Source organism: Panulirus ornatus, chromosome 18 (genome assembly GCF_036320965.1).
Source record: "Panulirus ornatus isolate Po-2019 chromosome 18, ASM3632096v1, whole genome shotgun sequence".
NCBI lineage: Eukaryota > Metazoa > Arthropoda > Malacostraca > Decapoda > Palinuridae > Panulirus > Panulirus ornatus.
This window is the reverse complement of record NC_092241.1, coordinates 43,312,963-43,335,894: the sequence shown is the minus strand read 5'-3', so window position 1 is coordinate 43,335,894 and position 22,932 is coordinate 43,312,963. Positions and strand designations below refer to the sequence as shown.

The 22,932-nt window shown below is 42.6% G+C and overlaps 1 protein-coding gene across 2 annotated transcripts in view; it reads left to right on the top strand.

Annotated features, from left to right (window-relative positions):
- TyrRS-m (Tyrosine--tRNA ligase, mitochondrial) overlaps window positions 1-22,932 on the top strand; it is a 196,533-nt gene that overhangs the window by 137,511 nt on the left and 36,090 nt on the right. For both annotated transcript variants that reach the window (XM_071673002.1, XM_071673004.1), the window contains exon 8: window positions 10,356-10,427. In XM_071673002.1, coding sequence (XP_071529103.1) covers window positions 10,356-10,427 — 72 coding nt within the window. The remainder of the gene's footprint in view (window positions 1-10,355; window positions 10,428-22,932) is intronic.

Genomic DNA, 22,932 nt, shown 5'->3' with positions numbered 1-22,932 from the left:
CAACACATGAGGAATGCATGGGAAGTATTCTTTTTCCCCTATCCCTAGGATAGGTGGAAAGATGGAGTGAAAAAGATTTTGAGTGAACAAGGCCTGAACATGCAGAAGGGTGAAAGATGGGCAAGTAATAGAGTTAATTGGAACGATGTGGTATACCGGGGTCGACATGCTGTCAGTGGATTGAATCAGGGCATGTGAAGCGTCTGGGGTAAACCATGGAAAGTTCTGTGGGGCCTGGATGTGGAAAGGGAGCTGTGGTTTTGGTTATTATTGCATGACAGCTGGAGACTGAGTGTGAGCGAATGGGGCCTTTATTGTCTTTTCCTGGTGCTGCCTCTTGCACATGAGGGGGGAGGGGGATGTTATTCCGTGTGTGGCGGGGTGGCGATGGGGGTGAGTAGGGGCAGACAGTGTGAATTGTGTGCATGTGTGTATACGTGTGTGTAGCGCTAGGAAAAGACAACAAAAGCCGCATTCGTTCACACTCAGTCTCTAGCTGTCATGTAATAATGCACCGAAACCACAGCTCCCTTTCCACATCCATGCCCCACAGAACTTTCCATGGTTTACCCCAGACACTTCACATGCCCTGGTTCAATCTATTGACAGCACGTCGACCCCAGTATACCACATCGTTCCAATTCACTCTATTCCCAGCACACCTGTCACCCTCCTTCATGTTCAGGCCCTGATCGCTCAAAATATTTTTCACTCCATCCCTCCACCTCTAATTTGGTTTCCCACTTGTACGCCTTTCACCCTCCTGCATGTTCAGGCCCCGATCACTCAAAATCTTTTTCACTCCATCTTTCCACCTCCAGTTTGGTCTCCCACTTCTCGTTCCCTCCACCTCTGACACATATATCCTCTTGGTCAATCTTTCCTCACTCATTCTCTCCATGTGGCCAAACCATTTCAAAACACCCTCTTCTGCTCTCTCAACCACACTCTTTTTATTACCATACATCTCTCTTACCCTATTATTACTTACTCGATCAAACCACCTCACACAACATATAGTCCTCAAACATGTCATTTCCAGCACATCCACCCTCCTCCACACAACTCTATCCATAGCCCTCGCCTCGCAACCATATAACATTGTTGGAACCACTATTCCTTCAAACATACCCATTTTTGCTTTCCGAGATAGTGTTCTCGACTTCCACACATTCTTCAACGCTCCCAGAACTTTCGCCCCCTCCCCCACTCTATGATTCACTTCTGCTTCCATGGTTCCATCCTCTGCCAAATCCGCTCCCAGATATCTAAAACACTTCACTTCCTCCAGTTTTTCTCCATTCAAACTTACCTCTCAATTGACTTGTCTCTTAACCCTACTGTACCTAATAACCTTGCTCTTATTCACATTTACTCTCAGCTTTCTTCTTTTACACACTTTAGCAAACTCAGTCACCATTCTGCTGTATCATCAGTTAACAACAACTGACTCACTTCCCAAGCTCTCTCATCCACAACAGATTGCATTCTTGCCTCTCTTTCCAAACCTCTTGCATTCACCTCCCTAACAACCCCATCCTTAAACAAATTAAACAACCATGTAGACATCACACACCCCTGCCACAAACCTACATTAACTGAGAACCAATCACTTTCCTCTCTTCCTACACGTACACATGCCTTACATCCTTGATAAAAACTTTTCACTGCTTCTAACAACTTGCCTCCCACACCATATATTCTTAATACCTTCCACAGAGCATCTCTATCAACTCTATCATATGCCTTCTCCAGATCCATAAATGCTACATACAAATTCATTTGCTTTTCTAAGTATTTCTCACATACTTTCTTCAAGGCAAACACCTGATCCACACATCCTCTACCACTTCTGAAACCACACTGCTCTTCCCAAAACTGATGCTCTATACATGCCTTCACCCTCACAATCAATACCCTCCCATATAATTTACCAGGAATACTCAACAAACTTATGCCATTGTAATTTGAGCACTCACTTTTATCCCCTTTGCCTTTATACAATGGCACTATGCAAGCATTCTGCCAATCCTCAGGCACTTCACCATGAGTCATACATACATTGAATAACCTTACCAACCAGTCAACAGTACAGTCACCCCCTTTTTTGATAAATTCCATTGCAATACCATCCAAACCCACTGCCTTGCTGGCTTTCATTTTCAACAAAGCTTTTACTTCCTCTTCTCTGTTTACTAACCCTCTCACTTTGCACACCACCTCGACCAAAACACCCTATATATGCCACTCTGTCATCAAACACATTCAACATACCTTCCAAATACTCACTCCATGTCCTTCTCACATCACCATTACTTATCACCTCCCCATTAGCCCCCTTCACTGAAGTTCCCATTTGCTCCCTTGTCTTACGCACTTAATTTACCTCCTTCCAAAACAACTTTTTATTCTACCTAAAATTTAATGATACTCTCTCAACCCAACTCTCATTTGCCCTCTTTTTCACTTCTTGCACCTTTCTCTTGACTACCTGCCTCTTTCTTTAATACATCTCCCAGTCATTTGCATTATTTCCCTGCACAAATCGTCCAAATGCCTCTCTCTTCTCTCTCACAAATAATCTTACTTCTTCACCCCACCACTCATTACCCTTTCTAATCTCCCCACCTCCCACGCTTCTCATGCCACAAGCATCTTTTTCACAAGCCATCACTGCTTCCCTAAATACATCCCATTCCTCCCCCACTCCCCTTATGTCCTTTGTTCTCATCTTTTTCCATTCTGTACTCAGTCTCTCCTGGTACTTCCTCACACAAGTCTCCTTCCCAAGCTCACTTACTCTCACCACCCTCTTCACCCCAACATTCTCTCTTCTTTTGTGAAAACCTCTACAAATCTTCACCTTCACCTCCACAAGATAATGATCAGACAATTGGGAGGTAAGTTTGAATGGAGAGAAACTGGAGGAAGTGAAATTTTTTAGATATCTGGAAGTGGATTTAGCAGCGGATGGAACCATGGAAGCGGAGGTGAATCAGGGTGGGGGAGGGAGCGAAAGTTCTGGGAGCGTTGAAGAGTGTGTGGAAGTCGAGAACATTATCTTGGAAAGCTGAAATGGGTATGTTTGAAGGAATAGTGGTTCCAACAGTGTTATATTGTTGCGAGGCGTGGGCTATAGATAGAGTTGGGCTGGAAAGCCTCCCCTCCTTGTATTCTAACTTTTTAAAAGGGGAAAGAGAAGAAGGAGTCACACAGGGAGTGCTCATTCTCTTTGAAGGCTCTGATTAGGGTGTCTAAATGTGTGTGGATGTAACCAAGATGAGAAAAAAGGAGGGACAGGTAGTATGTTTGAGGAAAGGAACCTGGATGTTTTGGCTCTGAGTGAAACAAAGCTCAAGGGTAAAGGGGAAGAGTGGTTTGGGAATGTCTTGCGAGTAAAGTCAGGTGTTGGTGAGAGGACAAGAGCGAAAGAAGGAGTAGCACTGCTCCTGAAATAGGAGTTGTGGGAGTATGTGATAGAGTGTAAGAAAGTAAACTCTAGATTGATATGGGTAAAACTGAAAGTAGATGGAGAGAAATAGGTGATTTTTGGTGCCTATGCACCTGGTCATGAGAAGAAAGATCATGAGAGGCAAGTTTTTTGGGAGCAGCTGAGTGAGTATGTTAGCAGCTTTGATGCACGAGACCAGGTTATAGCGATGGGTGATTTGAATGCAAAGGTGAGTAATGTGGCAGTTGAGGGTATAATTAGTGTGCATTGGGTGTTAAGTATTGTAAATGGAAATGGTGAAGAGCTTGTGGATTTATGTGCTGAAAAAGGACTGGTGATTGGGAATCCCTGGTTTAAAAGAAGCAATATTTATAAGTATACATATTTGAGATGTTTGAGGACAATGTGTGGTGTGAGGTGGTTTGATCGAGTAAGTAACGTAAGGGTAAGAGAGATGTGTGGAAATAAAAAGAGCGTGGTTGAGAGAGCAGAAGAGGGTGTTTTGAAATGGTTTGGGCACATGGAGAGAATGAGTGAGGAAAGATTGACCAAGAGGATATATGTGTCGGAGGTGGAGGGAACGAGGAGAAGAGGGAGACCAAATTGGAGGTGGAAAGATGGAGTGAAAAAGATCTTGTGTGATCGGGGCCTGAACATGCAGGAGGGTGAAAGGAGGGCAAGGAATAGAGTGAATTGGAACGATGTGGTATACTGGGGTTGACGTGCTGTCAGTGGATTGAATCAAGGCATGTGAAGCGTCTGGGGTAAACCATGGAAAGCTGTGTAGGTATGTATATTTGCGTGTGTGGACGTATGTATATACATGTGTATGGGGATGGGTTGGGCCATTTCTTTCGTCTGTTTCCTTGCGCTACCTCGCAAACGCGGGAGACAGCGGCAAAAAAAAAAAAAAAAAAAAAAAATATGTGAGTAGGAGAGATGGTCAGAGTGCATTATTGGATTAGGTGTTAATTGATAGGTGTGTAAAAGAGAGAATTTTGGATGTTGATGTGCTGAGATGGGCAACTGGATGGATGTCTAATCAATATCTTGTGGAGGTGAAAGTGAAGATTTGTAGGGGTTTTCAGAGAAGAAGAGAAAATGTTGGGGAGTAGAGAGTGGTGAGAGTAAGTGAGCTTGGAAATGAGACTTGTGTGAGGAAGTACCAGAAGAGAATGAGTGTAGAATGGTAAAAGGTGAGAGCAAATGACATAAGGGGAGTTGGGGAAGAATGGGATGTATTTAGGGAAGCAGTGATGGATTGTCTAAAAGATGCATGTGGCATGAGAAAGGTGGGAGGCGGGCAGATTAGAAAGGGCAGTGAATGGTGGGATGAAGAAGTAAGATTGTTAGTGAAAGTGAAGAGAGAGTCATTTGGATGATTTTTACAGGGAAGTAGTGCAAATGACTGGAAGGTGTATAGAAGTAAGTGGTAGGGGGTCAAGAGAAAGGTGCAAGAGGTGAAAAGAGGGCAAATGAGAGTTGGGGTGAGAGAGTATCATTAGATTTTTGGGAGAATAAGATGTTTTGGAAGGAGGTAAATAATGAGCATAAGACTAGAGAACAAATAAGAACATTGGTGAAGGGGCAAATGGGGAGGTAATAACAAGTGATAAAGTGAGAAGGAGATGGAGTGAGTATTTTCAGTGTTTGTTGAACTTTTTTGATGATTGAGTGGCAGATATAGAGTGTTTAGGTAGGGTGGTGTGCGAAGTGAGGGGTTCAGGGAGAATGGTTTGATAAAGAGAATGGTTTGGTAAACAGAAAAGAGGTAGTGAAAGCTTTCCGGAAGATGAAAGCTGGCAAGGCTGTTATTGCAGTGGAATTTATTAAAAAAAGGGGGTCACTGTGTTGTTGATAGGTTGGTAAGGATATTCAGTGTATGTATGGATCATGGTGAAGTGCCTTAGGATTGGTGGAATGCATGCATTAGTGCCACTGTATAAAAGGAAAGTAGATAAAGGTGAATGTTCAATTTAAAGAGGCATAAGTTTGTTCAGTATTCCTGGGAAATTATATGGGAGTGTATTGATTGAGAAGGTAAAGGAATGCACAGAGCATCAGATTGGGGAAGATCATTGTGGTTTCAGAAGTGGTAGAGGATGTGTGGATCAGTGTTTTGCTTTGAAAAATGTACATGAGAAATACTTGGAAAAGCAGATGGATTTGTATGTAGCATCTATTGATCTGGAAAAGGTATATGATAGGGTTGATAGAGATGCTTTGTGGAAGGTTTTAAGAGTATATGGTGCAGGAGGTAAGTTGCTAGAAGCAGTTAAAAGTTTTTACCAAGGATGTAAGGCATGTGTACAAGTAGGAAGAGAGGACAGCGATTGGTTCCGAATGAATGTTGGTTTGCGGCAGGGGTGTGTGATGTCCTCTAGGTTGTTTAATTTGGTTATGGCTGGGGTAGTTACGGAGGTGAATGCAAGAGTTTTGAGAGAGGGACAAGTATGCAGTCTGTTGTGGATGAGAGGGCCTGGGTAGTAAATCAGTTTTTTGCTGATGATACAGCACTGGGGGCTGATATGGGTATGAAACTGCAGAGGTTGTTGAGAGTTTGGTAAAGTGTGTGAAAGAAGAAAGTTGAGAGTAGGTGTGAATAAGATCAAGGTTATTACATTCAGTAGGGTTGAGGGACAAGTTTATTGAGGATTTGTTTGCTGAAAAAAGACTGGTGATTGGGAATATCTGGTTTAAAAAGTTAGATATACATAAGTATACATATGTGAGTAGGATATTGGACTGTGTTAATTGATAGAAACGTAAAAGAGAGACTTTTGGATGTTAATGTTCTGAGAGGGGCAGCTGGAGGGATGTCTGATCACTGTCTTGTGGAGGTGAAGGTGAAGATTTGTAGAGGTTTTCAGGAAAGAAGAGAGAATGTTGGGGAGAAGAGAATGGTGAGAGTAAGTGAGCTTGGAAAGGAGACATGTGTGGGAAAATACCAGGAAAAATTGAGTGCAGAATGACAAAAGGCACCAAAAGGTGAGAGCAAATGATGTAAGGGAAGTGGGGGAGGAATGGGATGTATATAGGGAAGCAGTGATGGCTTGTGCAAAAGATGCTTGTGGCATGAGAAAGGTGGGAGGTGGGCAGATTAAAAAGGGTAGTGAATGATGGGGTGAAGAAATAAGATTGTTAATGGAAAAGAAGAGAGAGGCATTTGAACTATTTTTGCAGGGAAATAGTGCAGATGACTAGGAGATGTATAAAAGAAAGTGGCAAGAGGTCAAGAGAAAGGTGCAATGCAAAAGGTGAAAAAGAGGGCAAATGAAAGATGGGGTGAGAGAGTATCATTAAATTTTAGGGAGAATAAAAAGATGTTTTGGAAGGAGGTAAATAAAGTGCGTAAGACAAGAGAAAAAATGGGAACATCAGTGAAGGGGGCAAATGGGAGGTAATAACAAGTAATGATGAAATGAGGAGATTGAGTGAATATTTTGAAGGTTTGTTGTATGTTTGATGATAGAGTGACAGATATATGGAGTTGTGGTCAGTGTGGTAATTGATGATATAGTGGCAGATTTAAGGTGTTTTGGTCGGTGTGGTGTGCGAAGTGAGAGGATCTGGGAGAATGGTTTGGTGAACTGAGAAGAGGTAGTGAAAGTTTTGCGGAAGATGAAAGCATGCAAGGTAGCGGCTTTGGATGGTACTTCAGTGCAATTTATCAAAAAAGGGGGTGACTGTGTTGTTTATTGGTTGGTAAGGATATTCAATGTATGTATGGATCATGGTGAAATGCCTGAAGATTGGTGGAATACATGCATAGTGCCATTGTACAAAGGCAATGGGGATAAAGGTGAGTGTTCAAATTATAGTGGTATAAGTTTGTTGAGTATTCATGGGAAATTATATGGGAGGGTATTGATTGAGAGGGTGAAGGCATGTACAGAGCATCAGATTGGGGAAGAGCAGTGTGGTTTTAGAAGTGGTCAAGGATGTGTGGATCAGGTGTTTGCTTTGAAGAATGTATGTGAGAAATACTTAGAAAAGCAAATGGATTTGTATGTAGCATTTATGGATCTAAAGAATGCATATGATAGGGTGGATAGAGATGCTTTGTGGAAGGTTTCAAGAGTATATGGTGTGGAAGGTAAGTTGCTAGAAGCAATGAAAAGTTTTTACCAAGAATGTAAAGCATGTGTACAAGTAGGAAGAGAGGGAAGTGATTGGTTCCCAGTGAATGTCAGTTTGCGCCTGGGGTGTGTGATGTCTCCATGGTTGTTTAATTTGTTTATGGATGAGGTGGTTAGGAAGGTGAAAGCAAAAGTTTTGGAGAGTGGGGCAAGTATCAAGTCGGTTCTGGATGAGAGGGCTTGGGAAGTGTATCAGTTGTTGTTCGCTGATGATACAGCACTGGTGGCTGATTTGGATGAGAGACTGCAGATGTTGATGACTGAGCTTGGTAAAGCACGTGAAAGAAGAAAGTTGAGAGTAGATGTGAATAAGAGCACAGGTTCAGTAGGGCTGAGGGACTAGTTAATTGGGTAGGTTTGAATGGAGAAAAACTAGAGAAATTGAAGTGTTTTTAGATATTTTGGAGCGGACTTAGCAGCGGATGGAAACCATGGAAGGAGAAGTGAGTCACAGGGTGGGGGAGAGAGCAAAGGTTCTGGGAGCTTTGAAGAATGTGTGGAAGGCAAGAACGTTATCTCGGAGAGCAAAATGGGTATGTTTGAAGGAATGGTGGTTCCAGCAGTGTTATGCAAGGCATGGGCTATAGATAGGGTTGTGCAGAGGAGAGTGGATGTGAGATGTTTGAAGACAATGCATGGTGTGATTTGGTTTGATCGAGTAAGTAACGAAAGGGTAAGAGAGATGTGTGGTAATAAAAAGAGTGTGGTTGAGGGAGCAGAAGATGGTGTGTTTAAATTGTTTGGACACATGGAAAGAATGAATGAGGAAAGATTAACAAAGAGAATATATGTGTCAGAGGTGGAGGGAAGAAGGAGAAGCAGGAGACCAAATTGGAGGTGGAAGGATGGAGTGAAAAAATGTTGAGTGATCTGGGCCTGAACCTACAGGAGGGTGTAAGGCGTGCAAGGAATAGAATGAATTGGAACGATGTGGTATACCAGGGCCGGCATGCTATCAATAGATTGAACCAGGGCGTGTTAAGCGTCTGGGGTGAAACATGGAAAGGTCTGTTGGTCTGGATGAGGAAAGGGAGCTGTGGTTTTGGTGCATTACACATGACAGCTAGACAGTGAGTGTGAACAAATGTTGCCTCTTTTGTCTTTTCCTAGCATTGCTTCCCTGGAGGGGGGAGGATGCTGTTTCATGCGTGGTGGGGTGGTGACGGAATAGACGAAGGCAGCAAGTATGGATACGTACATGTGTGTATATGTATATGCATGTACGCATTGAAATGCATATGTATGTATGTGCATGTGTGGGCTTTTATGTATTTACATGTGTATGTGGGTGGGTTGGGCCATTCCTCATCTGTTTCCTTATGCTACCTCGATAATGCAGGAGACAGTGGTTAATTATAATAAACAAATGAAATAAATAAATATCTACACATGTATGTGTTCATACTTGTTTGCTCATCCACACCTGATGCCACCCCTCCCCACAGGAAGCAGTAGAAACAGCACAAATGCATTAAAGTAAAGGAAAAATTATTTATATATTCTGTCCTTCCCCCTACACCTGATCGTCACCCTCTGAGTCAGCAAGATAGCACCAGGAAACAGATGAAGAGAGGCCACATCTGCTCACATCCATACACAAGCTGTCATGTGTAATACACTGAAACAACAGTTCCCTGTCCACATCCAGGCCCCATAGACCTTTCAATGGTTTACCATGGATGTTTAACATTTCCTGGTTCAGTCCATTGACGGCATCTTGACACCAGTATACCATATCATTCCAGTTCACACTATTACATACATACCTTTTACCCCCCTGCATGTTCAGGCACCGATATCTCAAAATCTTTTTTACTCCATTCTACCATCTCAACTTTAGTCTCCCTGTTCTCCATGTTCCCTGCACTTCTGATGTATTTCCCATCTTTGTCAACTTTTCTTCCAAATTATTTCAGCATACCCTCTTCAACTCTCTCAACTCTTTTATTTACCTCACCTCCTTCTTACCCTTTCTCCATGTTCTCCCCATTCCCTTCTCTTCTGACTGATATCTCTCTCTCTCTCTCTCTCTCTCTCTCTCTCTCTCTCTCTCTCTCTCTCTCTCTCTCTCTCTCTCTCTCTCTCCCTCTCTCTCCCTCTCTCTCCCTCTCTCTCTCTCTCTCTCTCTCTCTCTCTCTGAACATGCAGGAGGGTGAAAGGAGGGCAAGGAATAGAGTGAATTGGATCGATGTGGTATACCGGGGTTGACGTGCTGCCAGTGGATTGAATCACGGCATGTGAAGCGTCTGGGGTAAACCATGGAAAGCTGTGTAGGTATGTATATTTGCGTGTGTATGTATATACATGTGTATTGGGGTGGGTTGGACCATTTCTTTTGTCTGTTTCCTTGCGCTACCTCGCAAACGCGGGAGACAGCGACAAAGCAAAAAAAAAAATATATATATATATATATATATATATATATATATATATATATATATATATATATATATATATATATATATGTATTTTTTTTTTCCTTGAATATAACAGCAAGAGAATGGATGTAAGCAAATGAGGCCATTTCTTAATCTGTTACTTGTGCTACTTGCAGTGAAGTAAAAGTCAAACTAGTGAAAACATGTGTATTTATTCATTTGTATATACAGTCTCTCTGTCTCTCTCTCTCTCTCTCTCTCTCTCTCTCTCTCTCTCTCTCTCTCTCTCTCTCTCTCTCTCTCTCTCTCTCTCTCTCTCTCTTGCATTCTGGAGTTTGGATAGTGGCTTTGATGATTCTTAATTGCATACTTTAATCTTTTACTCAGGTTGAAAAATACATTCTTCTTCTGACCTTCATTCCTGTGCAGGATGTCAAGAAAATCATGGAGCAGCACTGGGTAAGTGGATTTATTTTATATCTTTATTGATATAAAGTCATTCCCCACTAAATTTCTTAGGTTTTCCTTGTATAAAGCACAAGCACAATAAAATCTTGGGAGAAAATGTAGTCCATTTTCTGAATCCAGTAATTACAGGTATTTTTACTTTTCAAATAAATCAGTCAACCATATGCTTATTTTAGTAGTATGTAAGGTGTTCAGTCATGGTTTTATAAGTTTCGCATATCCTGTCCATATGTATACATTCTTAGCCTTTTGTACTTAATTGATTGGTAGCTGGTTTGAGGTTTTCTCCCAGGAGAGCTTTATAATAGCACAGACTTACTAACCGTAGCAAATTCAAATTAAGGAAAGCTACGGAAAAAGTTGTACTGACCACAGTGAATTCAAATGAGGACAAGATTTTGCATAAGCAGCTATATTAAAGGACTGCATACACAAATAAGCTTTCATAATTTCCTGGTTGTATTAGTTTGAATCATACATAGGTTACATTCATTGACTATTACAGGCTGTTTATGATGCCATGTGTTCATCCAGAGGCAAGAATGAGAATTTCTATATTTTCTGTGTTAACTGAACTCATTTAGGCTTTTTAGGTGAAGGTAGGTAAATAGTAGTGTGAAAACTGAGGAGGTGGCAGGGAGAAGTCCTTGCACTCTGTGAGAGCCTCTGATTGCAACAAATGCAAACTTAAGTTTATGGTTGTTTGATTCATGCTCTTACAACTGGCCCTTTCCCATCACAAAAGATGTGTAGATTCTTGAGGTTTGTGAAAACCTGAAGTAGGAGTAGGACCATAGTGGTATTTTGGTAGAGAACATCTAGTCACAATTAAAAGCTAAGAAGTACATAAGTAATTCAGTTGTGAATGATTCATATATCTGTTGTTTCCCTGCTGATTTGATTACTTCTACTGACAAATCTTTCTTACCCTTAGCCAAAAGTATCTCCAACAGCTTTAGTAATTCACAGGCCGTGAGATTTTAGCTGTAGACTTTACACTGTTGGAAAAAACAAAGGTTTCGAAAACATACTAGTAGTGGTAGATGTGTTGACTAGGTTTTCTTGGGCCATCCCAACAAAAGACAAGAAAGCTTTCCTACTCTCATCTGACATGATCAACATACAACTAACTCTTCAACTAATAAAGCAACTCTCTTTGGTGCCTTACTTTCCTCTAATTCAAGTTTGGATGATACTCCTCCTAATCCTTCACCTCCATCTCCTCTCACTAAGGCTATGCTATCTCTTATACTCTCTTCAAACAAGGTCTTGGTTCTAGGTGCTCTCCAAGCTCCAGGTGGACAAGGCAAATGGCCCAGATGGCATAATTCTCCTGTCCTAAAGGAGTGTGCCTCTGAGCTAGCTCCTATTCATGCTCATCTATTGCAACCTTGTCTAAACACCCAGACTTTTTCTTCTTTTTGAAAGTGTTCCTTGATCTACATCAAGGAACACTTTCAAAAAGAAAGGAGACTGCTGTAACCCCTCTAACTATTGTCTCATCACTATCACTTCTGCCATCTCCAAAGACTTCTGAACTCTCCATAACTCTCACGTTCTTAAGCACTTAGAATCTTATTCCCTTCTTTCTGATCATCGGTATGAATTTTGCCTGTCCAGGTTTACGTATGGCCTTCTCTCCTATGTCTCTCTCGTTTGGTTCTCCTGTCTTGAGCATTTTGGTGTAACTTTTGTCATAGCCCTTGACATTCCAGGAGCATTCAGTAGGTTGTGACATATGTCTCTACACTCTTAACTCCATTTCTTGTTTTTTCTGCTTCTCTCTCTTCCCTTTTTATTAATTTCCTCTTTGGCCATTCCATTGCAATAATTGTTGATGGATCAACTTTCTCTTATCCTATAAACAGTGGTGTTTCTCCAGGTTCTCTCCAATCACTCTCTTCTCTCAAAATGTTTTTGTCTCTAGTACTAACTCCATTCATTCTTATGCTGATAATTCCATTTTGAATGCTGCAACTCACTTTCCCTCCTCTCCTCCTACTACTCATTCTCTTTTTCATATGAAACATAAATCCTCTCTCAATTTGGACTTGTGTGAGGAAGTACCAGGAGAGACTGAGTACAGAATGGAAAAAGGTGAGAACAAAGGAGGGAAGGGGAGTGGGGAAGGAATGGGGTGTATTTAGAGAAGCAGTGATGGCTTGCACAAAAGATGCTTGTGGCATGAGAAGCGTGGGAGGTGGGTTGATTAGAAAGGGTAGTGAGTGGTGGGATGAACAAGTAAGATTCTTAGTGAAAGAGAAGAGAGAGGCATTTGGGCGATATTTGCAGGGAAAAAATGCAAATGAGTGGGAAATGTATAAAAGAAAGAGGCAGGAGGTCAAGAGAAAGGTGCAAGAGGTGAAAAAGAGGGCAAATGAGAGTTGGGGTGAGAGAGTATCATTAAATTTTAGGGAGAATAAAAAGATGTTCTGGAAGGAGGTAAATAAAGTGCGTAAGACAAGGGAGCAAATGGGAACTTCAGTGAAGGGCGCAAATGGGGAGGTGATAACAAGTAGTGGCGATGTGAGAAGGAGATGGAGTGAGTATTTTGAAGGTTTGTTGAATATGTTTGATGATAGAGTGGCAGATATAGGGTGTTTTGTTTGAGGTGGTGTGAGAGGGTTAGGGAAAATGATTTGGTAAACAGAGAAGAGGTAGTAAAAGCTTTGCGGAAGATGAAAGCTCGCAAGGCAGCAGATTTGGATGGTATTGCAGTGGAATTTATTAAAATAGGGGGTGACTGTATTGGTGACTGGTTGGTAAGGTTATTTGATGTATGTATGACTCATGGTGAGGTGCCTGAGGATTGGCGGAATGCTTGCATAGTGCCATTGTACAAAGGCAAAGGGGATAAGAGTGAGTGCTCAAATTGCAGAGGTATAAGTTTGTTGAGTATTCCTGGTAAATTATATGGGAGGGTATTGATTGAGAGGATGAAGGCATGTACAGAGCATCAGATTGGGGAACAGCAGTGTGGTTTCAGAAGTAGTAGAGGATGTGTGGATCAGGTGTTTGGTTTGAAGAATGTATGTGAGAAATACTTAGAAAAGCAAATGAATTTGTATGTAGCATTTATGGATCTGGAGAAGGCATATGATAGAGTTGATAAAGATGCTCTGTGGAAGGTACTAAGAATATATGGTGTGGGAGGCAAGTTGTTAGAAGCAGTGAAAAGCTTTTATTGAGGATGTAAGGCATGTGTACGTGTAGGAAGAGAGGAAAGTGATTGGTTCTCAGTGAATGTAGGTTTGCGGCAGGGGTGTCTGATGTCTCCATGGTTGTTTAATTTGTTTATGGATGGGGTTGTTAGGGAGGTGAATGCAAGAGTTTTGGAAAGAGGGGCAAGTATGCAGTCTGTTGGGGATGAGAGAGCTTGGGAAGTGAGTCAGTTGTTGTTCGCTGATGATACGGCGCTGGTGGCTGATTCATGTGAGAAACTGCAGAAGCTGGTGACTGAGTTTGGTAAATTGTGTGAAAGAAGAAAGTTAAGAGTAAATGTGAATAAGAGCAAGGTTATTAGGTACAGTAGGGTTGAGGGTCAAGTCAATTGGGAGGTAAGTTTGAATGGAGAAAAACTGGAGGAAGTAAAGTGTTTTAGATATCTAGGAGTGGATCTGGCAGCGGATGGGACCATGGAAGCGGAAGTAACTCATAGGGTGGGGGAGGGGGCGATAATCCTGGGAGCCTTGAAGAATGTGTGGAAGTCGAGAACATTATCTCGGAAAGCAAAAATGGGTATGTTTGGAGGAATAGTGGTTCCAACAATGTTGTATGGTTGCGAGGCGTGGGCTATGGATAGAGTTGTGCGCAGGAGGGTGGATGTGCTGGAAATGAGATGTTTGAGGACAATATGTCGTGTGAGGTGGTTTGATCGAATAAGTAATGTAAGGGTAAGAGAGATGTGTGGAAATAAAAAGAGCATGGTTGAGAGAGCAGAAGAGGGTGTTTTGAAATGGTTTGGGCACATGGAGAGAATGAGTGAGGAAAGATTGACCAAGAGGATATATGTGTCAGAGGTGGAGGGAACGAGGAGAAGTGGGAGACCAAATTGGAGGTGGAAAGATGGAGTGAAAAAGATTTTGAGTGATCGGGACCTGAACATGCAGGAGGGTGAAAGGCAGGCAAGGAACAGAGTGAATTGGATCGATGTGGTATACCGGGGTCGATGTGCCATCAATGAATTGAATCAGGGCATGTGAAGCATGTGGGGTAAACCATGGAAAGTTGTGTGGGGCCTGGATGTGGAAAGGGAGCTGTGGTTTTGGGTATTATTACATGGCAGCTAGAGACTGAGTGTGAACGAATGGGGCCTTTGTTGTCTTTTCCTAGCGCTACCTCGCACACATGAGGTGGGAGGGGGATGTTATTCCATGTGTGGTGAGGTGGCGATGGGAATGAATAGAGGCGGACTATGAATTATGTACATGTGTATATATGTATGTGTCTGTGTGTATATATATGTGTACATTGAGATGTATAGGTATGTATATTTGCGTGTGTGGACATGTATGTATATACATGTGTATGGGGGTGGGTTGGGCCATTTGTTTCGTCTGTTTCCTTGCGCTACCTCGCAAACGCGGGAGACAGCGACAAAGCAAAAAAAAAATAATTTTTATTTATTATGCTTTGTCGCTGTCTTCCGCATTAGTGAGGCAGCACAAGGAAACAGACAAAAGAATGGCCCAAATCCACCCACATACACATGTATATACATACACGTCCACACACACACACATATACCTTTACATTTCAACGTATACATATACATAATTACACAGACATATACCTATATGCACATGTACATAATTCATACTTGCTGCCTTTATTCATTCCCGTCGCTACCCCACCACACATGAAATGACAACCTCCTCCCCCCACACATGCACAAGGTAGTGCTAGGAAAAGACAACAAAGGCCACATTCGTTCACACTCAGTCTCTAGCTGTCATGTATAATGCACCGAAACCACAGCTCCCTTTCCACATTTAGGCCCCACAAAACTTTACATGGTTTACCCCAGACGCTTCACATGCCCTGCTTCAATCCATTGACAGCATGTCCACCCCAGTATACCACACCGTTCCAATTTACTCTATTCCTTGCACGCCTTTCACCCTCCTGTATGTTGAGGCCCTGATCGCTCAAAATCTTTATTACTCCATCCTTCCACCTCCACTTTGGTCTCCCACTTTTTGTACCCTCCACCTCTGACACATGTATCCTCTTTGTCAATCTTTCCTCTCTCATTCTCTCCATGTGACCAAACCATTTCAATACACCCTCTTCTGTTCTCTCAACCACACTCTATTTATTACCTCACATCCCTCTTACCCTTTCATTACTTACCCGATCAAACCACCTCACACCACATATTGTCCTCAAACATTTCATCTCCAACACATCTACCCTCCTCCGCACATCCCTATCTATAGCCCACGCCTCGCAACCATATAACATTGTTGGAACCACTATTCCTTCAAACATGCCCATTTTTGCTCTCCGAGATAACGTTCTCGCCTTCCACACATTCTTCAGCACTCCCAGAACCTTTGCCCTCTCCCCCACCCTGTGACTCACTTCCGCTTCCATGGCTCCATCTGCTGCTAAATCCACTCTTAGATATCAAAAACACTTCCTCCAGTTGTTCTCCATTCAAAATAACTTCCCAATTAACTTGTCCCTCAACCCTACTGAACCTAAAAACCTTGCTCTTATTCACATTTACTCTCAACTGCCTTCTTTCACACATGTTACCAAACTCAGTCTCCAACTTTTGCAATTTCTTGCCTGAATCAGCCACCAGCACTGCATCATCAGCAAACAACTGACTCACTTCCCAGGCCCTCTCATCCAGAAAAGACTCCATACTTGCCCCACTCTCCAAAACTCTTCCATTCACCTCCCTACCACCCCATCCACAAGCAACTTAAACAACGCACCCTTGGCGCAAACTGACATTCACTGGGAACCAATCACTTTCCCCTCTTCCTACTTGCACACATGTCTTACATCCTTGGTAAAAACTTTTCATTGCTTCTAGCAACTTACCTCCCACACCATATGCTCTTAAAACCTTCCACAAAGCACCTCTATCATCCCTATCATGTGCCTTCTTCAGATCCATCTGTTTTTCCAAGTATTTCTCACATACATTTTTTCACAGCAAACACCTTATCCACACATCCTCTACCACTTCTGAAACCACACTTCTCTTCCCCAATCTGATGCTCTGTAAATGCCTTTACCCTCTCAGTCAATACCCTCCCATATAATTTCTAGGAATACTCAATAAGCTTATACCTCTGGAATTTGAACACTCAACTTTATCCCCTTTACTTTTGTATAGTGGCACTATGCATGCATTCCTTCTATCCTCAGGCACTTCACCATGATCAATACAGACATTGAATAACCTTACCAACCAATGAACAACACACTCACCCCCTTTTTTGATAAATTCCACTGCAATACCATCCAAAGCCGCCGGTTTGCCAGCTTTCATCTTCCACTAAGCTTTCACTACCTCTTCACTGTTTACCAAACCATTCTCCAGGAACCTCTCACTTTGTGCACCTCCCCAGCCAAAACACCTTATATCTGCCACTCTATGATCATACACGCTCAACAAACCTTCAAAATACTCACTCCATCTCCTCTCTTCATCACTACTGATTATTACCTCCCAGTATCCCCCTTTACTGATGTTCCTATTTGTTCCCTTGTCTTATGCACTTTATTTACCTCTTTCCAAAACATCTTTTTATTCTCCCTAAAATACAATGATACTCTCTCACCCCATCTCTCATTTGCCCTCTTTTTCACCTCTTGCACCTTTCTCTTGACCTCCTGTCACTTTCTTTTATACATCTCCCAGTCATTTACATTAGTTCTATGCAAAAATTGTCCAAATGCCTCTCTCTCTCTCTCTCTCTCTCTCTCTCTCTCTCTCTCTCTCTCTCTCTCTCTCTCTCTCTCTCTCTCTCTCTCTCTCTCTCTCTCTCTCTCTCTCTCTCTCTCTCTCTCTCTCTCTCTCTCTCTCTCTCTCTCTCTCTCTCTCTCTCTCTCTCTCTCTCTCTCTCTCTCTCTCTCTCTCTCTCTCTCTCTCTCTCTCTCTCTCTCTCTCTCTCTCTCTCTCTCTCTCTCTCTCTCTCTCTCTCTCTCTCTCTCTCTCTCTCTCTCTCTCTCTCTCTCTCTCTCTCTCTCTCTCTCTCTCTCTCTCTCTCTCTCTCTCTCTCTCTCTCTCTCTCTCTCTCTCTCTCTCTCTCTCTCTCTCTCTCTCTCTCTCTCTCTCTCTCTCTCTCTCTCTCTCTCTCTCTCTCTCTCTCTCTCTCTCTCTCTCTCTCTCTCTCTCTCTCTCTCTCTCTCTCTCTCTCTCTCTCTCTCTCTCTCTCTCTCTCTCTCTCTCTCTCTCTCTCTCTCTCTCTCTCTCTCTCTCTCTCTCTCTCTCTCTCTCTCTCTCTCTCTCTCTCTCTCTCTCTCTCTCTCTCTCTCTCTCTCTCTCTCTCTCTCTCTCTCTCTCTCTCTCTCTCTCTCTCTCTCTCTCTCTCTCTCTCTCTCTCTCTCTCTCTCTCTCTCTCTCTCTCTCTCTCTCTCTCTCTCTCTCTCTCTCTCTCTCTAGCAACTTTACTTCTTCATCCCACCACTCACTACCTTTTATGATCTGCTGCCCACCTCCCACCTTTCTCATGCCACAAGCATCTTTTGCGCAAGCCATCACTACTTCCCTAAATACATCCCATTCCTCCCCCACCCCTCTTACGTCATTTGCTCTTACCTTTTTCCATTCTGCACTCAGTTTCTCCTGGTACTTCCTCACATAAGTCTCCTTTCCAAGCTCACTTACTCTCACCACTCTCTTCTCCTCAATATTCTCTCTTCTTTTCTGAAAACCTCTACAAATCTTCACCTTCGCCTCCAGAAGATAATGATCAGACATCCCTCCAGCTGCCCCTCTCAGCATATTAACATCCAAAAGTCTCTCTTTTGCATGCCAATCTATTAACAAGTAATCCAGTAATGCCCTCTGGCCATCTCTCATACTCACATACATATACATATATATATCTCTTTTTAAACCAGGTATTTCCAATCACCAGTCCTTTTTCAGCACACAAATGTACAAGCTCTTTCCCATTTCCATTTACAACACTGAACACCCCATGTACACTAATTATACCCTCAACTGCCACATTACTCACCTTTGCATTCAAATCACCCATGACTATAACCTGATCTCGTGCATCAAAGCTGCTAACACGCTCACTCAGCTGCTTCCAAAGCACTTGCCTATCTTGATCTTTCTTCTCATGACCAGGTGCATATGCACCAATAATCGACCCATCTCTCTCCATCCACTTTCAGTTTTACCCGTATCAATCTAGAGTGTACTTTCTTACACTGTATCACATATTCCCACAACTCCTACTTCAGGAGAAGTGCTACTCCTTTCTTTGCTCTTGTCCTCTCACAAATCCCTGACTTTACTCCCAAGATGTTCCCAAACCACTATTCTCCTTTACCCTTGAGCTTCGTTTCACTCAGAGCCAAAACATCTAGGTTCCTTTCCTCAAACATACTACCTATCTCTCCTTTTTTCTCATCTTTGTTAAATCCACACACATTTCGACACCCCAATTTGAGCCTTCGAGGATGATGAGGGCTCCCTGCATGACTCCCTTTTCTATTTCCCTTTTTAGAAATTCAAATACAATGAGAGGGTGGTTTCCAGCCAGCAGCTGCTATCCCCTTTAGTTGCCTTCTACGACACACTGTTTCCCATGTCAGTTAGGTAGCACCAGGAAACAGACGAAGTATGGCCCACCCACTCATACACACACACACACACACACACACACACACACATATTTTCTTTCTTTCAAACTATTCGCCATTTCCCGAGTTAGCGAGGTAGTGTTAAGAACAGAGGACTGGGCCTTTGAGGAAATATCCTCACCTAGCCCCCCCTCTCTGTTCCTTCTTTTAGAAAATTTAAAAGAAACGAAGGGGAGGATTTTCAGCCCCCCGCTCCCTCCCCTTTAGGTGCCTTCTACAACACGCAGGGAATACATGGGAAGTATTCTTTCTCTCCTATCCCCAGGGATAACACACATATATACTTCCCACGCATTCCTCACATGTCGTAGAAGGCGACTCAAGGGAACAGGAGCGGGAGGCTAGAAACCCTCCCCTCCTTGTATTTTAACTTTCTAAACGGGGAAACAGAAGAAGGAGTCACGTGGGGAGTGCTCATCCTCCTCGAAGGCTCAGATTGGGGTGTCTAAATGTGTGTGGATGTAACCAAGATGAGAAAAAAGGAGAGATAGGTAGTATGTTTGAGGAAAGGAACCTGGATGTTTTGGCTCTGAGTGAAATGAAGCTCAAGGGTAAAGGGGAAGAGTGGTTTGGGAATATCTTGGGAGTAAAGTCAGGTGTTAGTGAGAGAACAAGAGCAAGAGAAGGAGTAGCAATACTCCTGAAACGGGAGTGGTGGGAGTATATGACAGAGTGTAAGAAAGTACACTCTAGATTGATGTGGGTAAAACGGAAAGTGGATGGAGAGAGATGGGTGATTATTGGTGCATTTGCACCTGGGCATGAGAAGAAAGATCATGAGAGACAAGTGTTTTGGGAGCAGCTGAATGAGTGTGTTAGTGGTTTTGATGCTCAAGACCGGGTTATAGTGATGGGTGATTTGAATGCAAAGGTGGGTAATGTGGCAGTTGAGGGAATAATTGGTATATATGGGGTGTTCAGTGTTGTAAATGGAATTGGTGAAGAACTTGTAGATTTATGTGCTGAAAAAGGACTGGTGATTGGGAATACCTGGTTTACAAAGAGATATATATATATATATATATATAAGTATGTGTATATAATTAGGAGAGATAGCCAGAGAGAGTTATTGAATTACATGTTAATTGATAGGCGCACGAGAAAGAGACTTTTGGATGTTAATGTGCTGAGAGGTGTAACTGGAGGGACGTCTGATCATTATCTTATGGAGGCAAAGGTGAAGATTTGTAGAGGTTTTTAGAAGAGAGACTGTTGGGGTGAAGAGAGTGGTGAGAGTAAGTGAGCTTGGGAAGGAGACTTGTGTGAGGAAGTACCAGGAGAGACTGAGTACAGAATGGAAAAAGGTGAGAACAAAGGAGGTAAGGGGAGTGGGGGAGGAATGGGACGTATTTAGGGAAGAAGTAATGACTTGTGCAAAAGATGCTTGTGACATGAGAAGCATGGGAGGTGGGCAGATTAGAAAGGGTAGTGAGTGGTGGGATGAAGAAGGAAGATTATTAGTGAAAGAGAAGAGAAAGGCATTTGGACAATTTTTGCAGAGAAATAATGCAAATGAGTGGGAGATGTATAAAAGAAAGAGGCAAGAGGTTAAGTGAAAGGTCCTAGAGGCGAAAAAGAGGGCAAATGAGAGTTGTGGTGAGATAGTATCATTAAATTTTAGGGAGAATAAAAAGATGTTTTGGAAGGAGGTAAATGAAGTGCGTAAGACAAGGGAACAAATGGGAACATTAGTGAAGGGGGCTAATGGGGAGGTGATAACAAGTAGTGGTGATGTGAGAAGGAGATGGAGTGAGTATTTTGAAGGTTTGTTGAATGTGTTTGATGATAGAGTGGCAGATATAGGGTGTTTTGGTCAAGGTGGTGTGCAAAGTGATAGGGTTAGGGAGAATTATTTCGTAAACAGGGAAGAGGTAGTAAAAACTTTACGGAAGATGAAAGCAGGCAAGGCAGCGGATTTGGATGGTATTGCAGTGGAATTTATTAAAAAAGGGGGTGACTGTATGGTTGACTGGTTGATAAGGTTATCTAATGTATGTATGACTAATGGTGAGGTGCCTGAGGACTGGCGGAATGCTTGCATAGTGCCATTGTACAAAGGCAAAGGGGATAAGAGTGAGTGCTCAAATTACAGAGTTAAAAGTTTGTTGAGTATTCCTGGGAAATTATATGGGAGGGTATTGATTGAGATGGTGAAGGTATGCACAGAACATCAGATTGGGGAAGAGCAGTGTGGTTTCAGAAGTGGTAGAGGATGTGTGGATCAAGTGTTTGCTTTGAAGAATGTATATGAGAAATACTTAGAAAAGCAAATGGATTTGTATATAGCATTTATGGATCTGGAGAAGGCATATGATAGTGTTGATAGAGATGCTCTGTAGAAGGTATTAAGAATATATGGTGTGGGAGGTAAATTGTTAGAAGCAGTGAAAAGCTTTTATCGAGGATGTAAGGCACGTGTACGAGTAGGAAGAGAGTGATTGGTTCTCAGTGAATGTTGGTTTACGGCAAGGGTGCGTGATGTCTCCATGGTTGTTTAATTTGTTTATGGATGGGGTTAGGGAGGTGAATGCAAGAGTTTTGGAAAGAGGGGCAAGTATGCAGTCTGTTGTGGAAGAAAGAGCTCGGCAAGTGAGTCAGTTGTTGTTCGCTGATGATACAGCGCTGGTGGCTGATTCATGTGAGAAACTGCAGAAGCTGGTGACTGAGATTGTCAAAGTGTGTGAAACAAGAAAGCTTAGAGTAAATGTGAATAAGAGCAAGGTTATTAGGTACAGTAGGGGTGAGGGACAAATTGAGAGGTAAGGTTAAATGAAAAAAAACTGGAGAAAGTGAAGTGTTTTAGATATCTGGGAGTGGATTTGGCAGCAGATGGAACCATGGAAGCGGAAGTGAATCATAGGGTGGGGTAGGGGGCGAAAGTTCTGGGAGCGTTGAAAAATGTTTGGAAGTTGAGAACGTTATCTTGGAAAGCAAAAATGGGTGCGTTTGAAGGAATAATGGTTCCAACAATGCTATGTGGTTGCAAGGCGTGGGCTATAGATAGAGTTGTGCAGAGGAGGGTGGATGTGCTGAAAATGAGATGTTTGAGGACAATGTGTGGTGTGAGGTAGTTTGATTGAGTAAGTAATGAAAGGGTAAGAGAGATGTGTGGTAGTAAAAAGAGTGTGGTTAAGAGAGCAGAAGAGGGTGTTTTGAAATGGTTTGGTCACATGGAGAAGAGTGAGGAAAGATTGACCGTGAGGATATATGTGTCAGAGGTGGAGGGAATGAGGAGAAGTGGGAGACCAAATTGGAGGTGTAAAGATGGAGTGAAAAAGATTTTGAGTGATCGGGACCTCAACATGCAGAGGGTGAAAGGCATGCAAGGAATAGAGTGATTGGAACGATATGGTATACCGGGTTGATGTGCTGTCAATGGAGTAAACCATGGAAAGTTTCTGTGGGACCTGGATGTGGAAAGGGAGCTGTGGTTTCGGTGCATTATACATGACAGCTAGAGAGTGTGAACGAATGTAGCCTTTGTTGTCTTTTTCCTAGTGCTACCTCGTGCACATATGGGGTGAGGGTGATTTCATTTCATGTGTGGCGAGGTGGGGACAGAATGAATAAGGGCAGACAGTATGAACTATGTACATTTGTTATATAGTCTATGTCTATGTGTGTATATATTGTACACATTGAGATGTTTGTATGTATA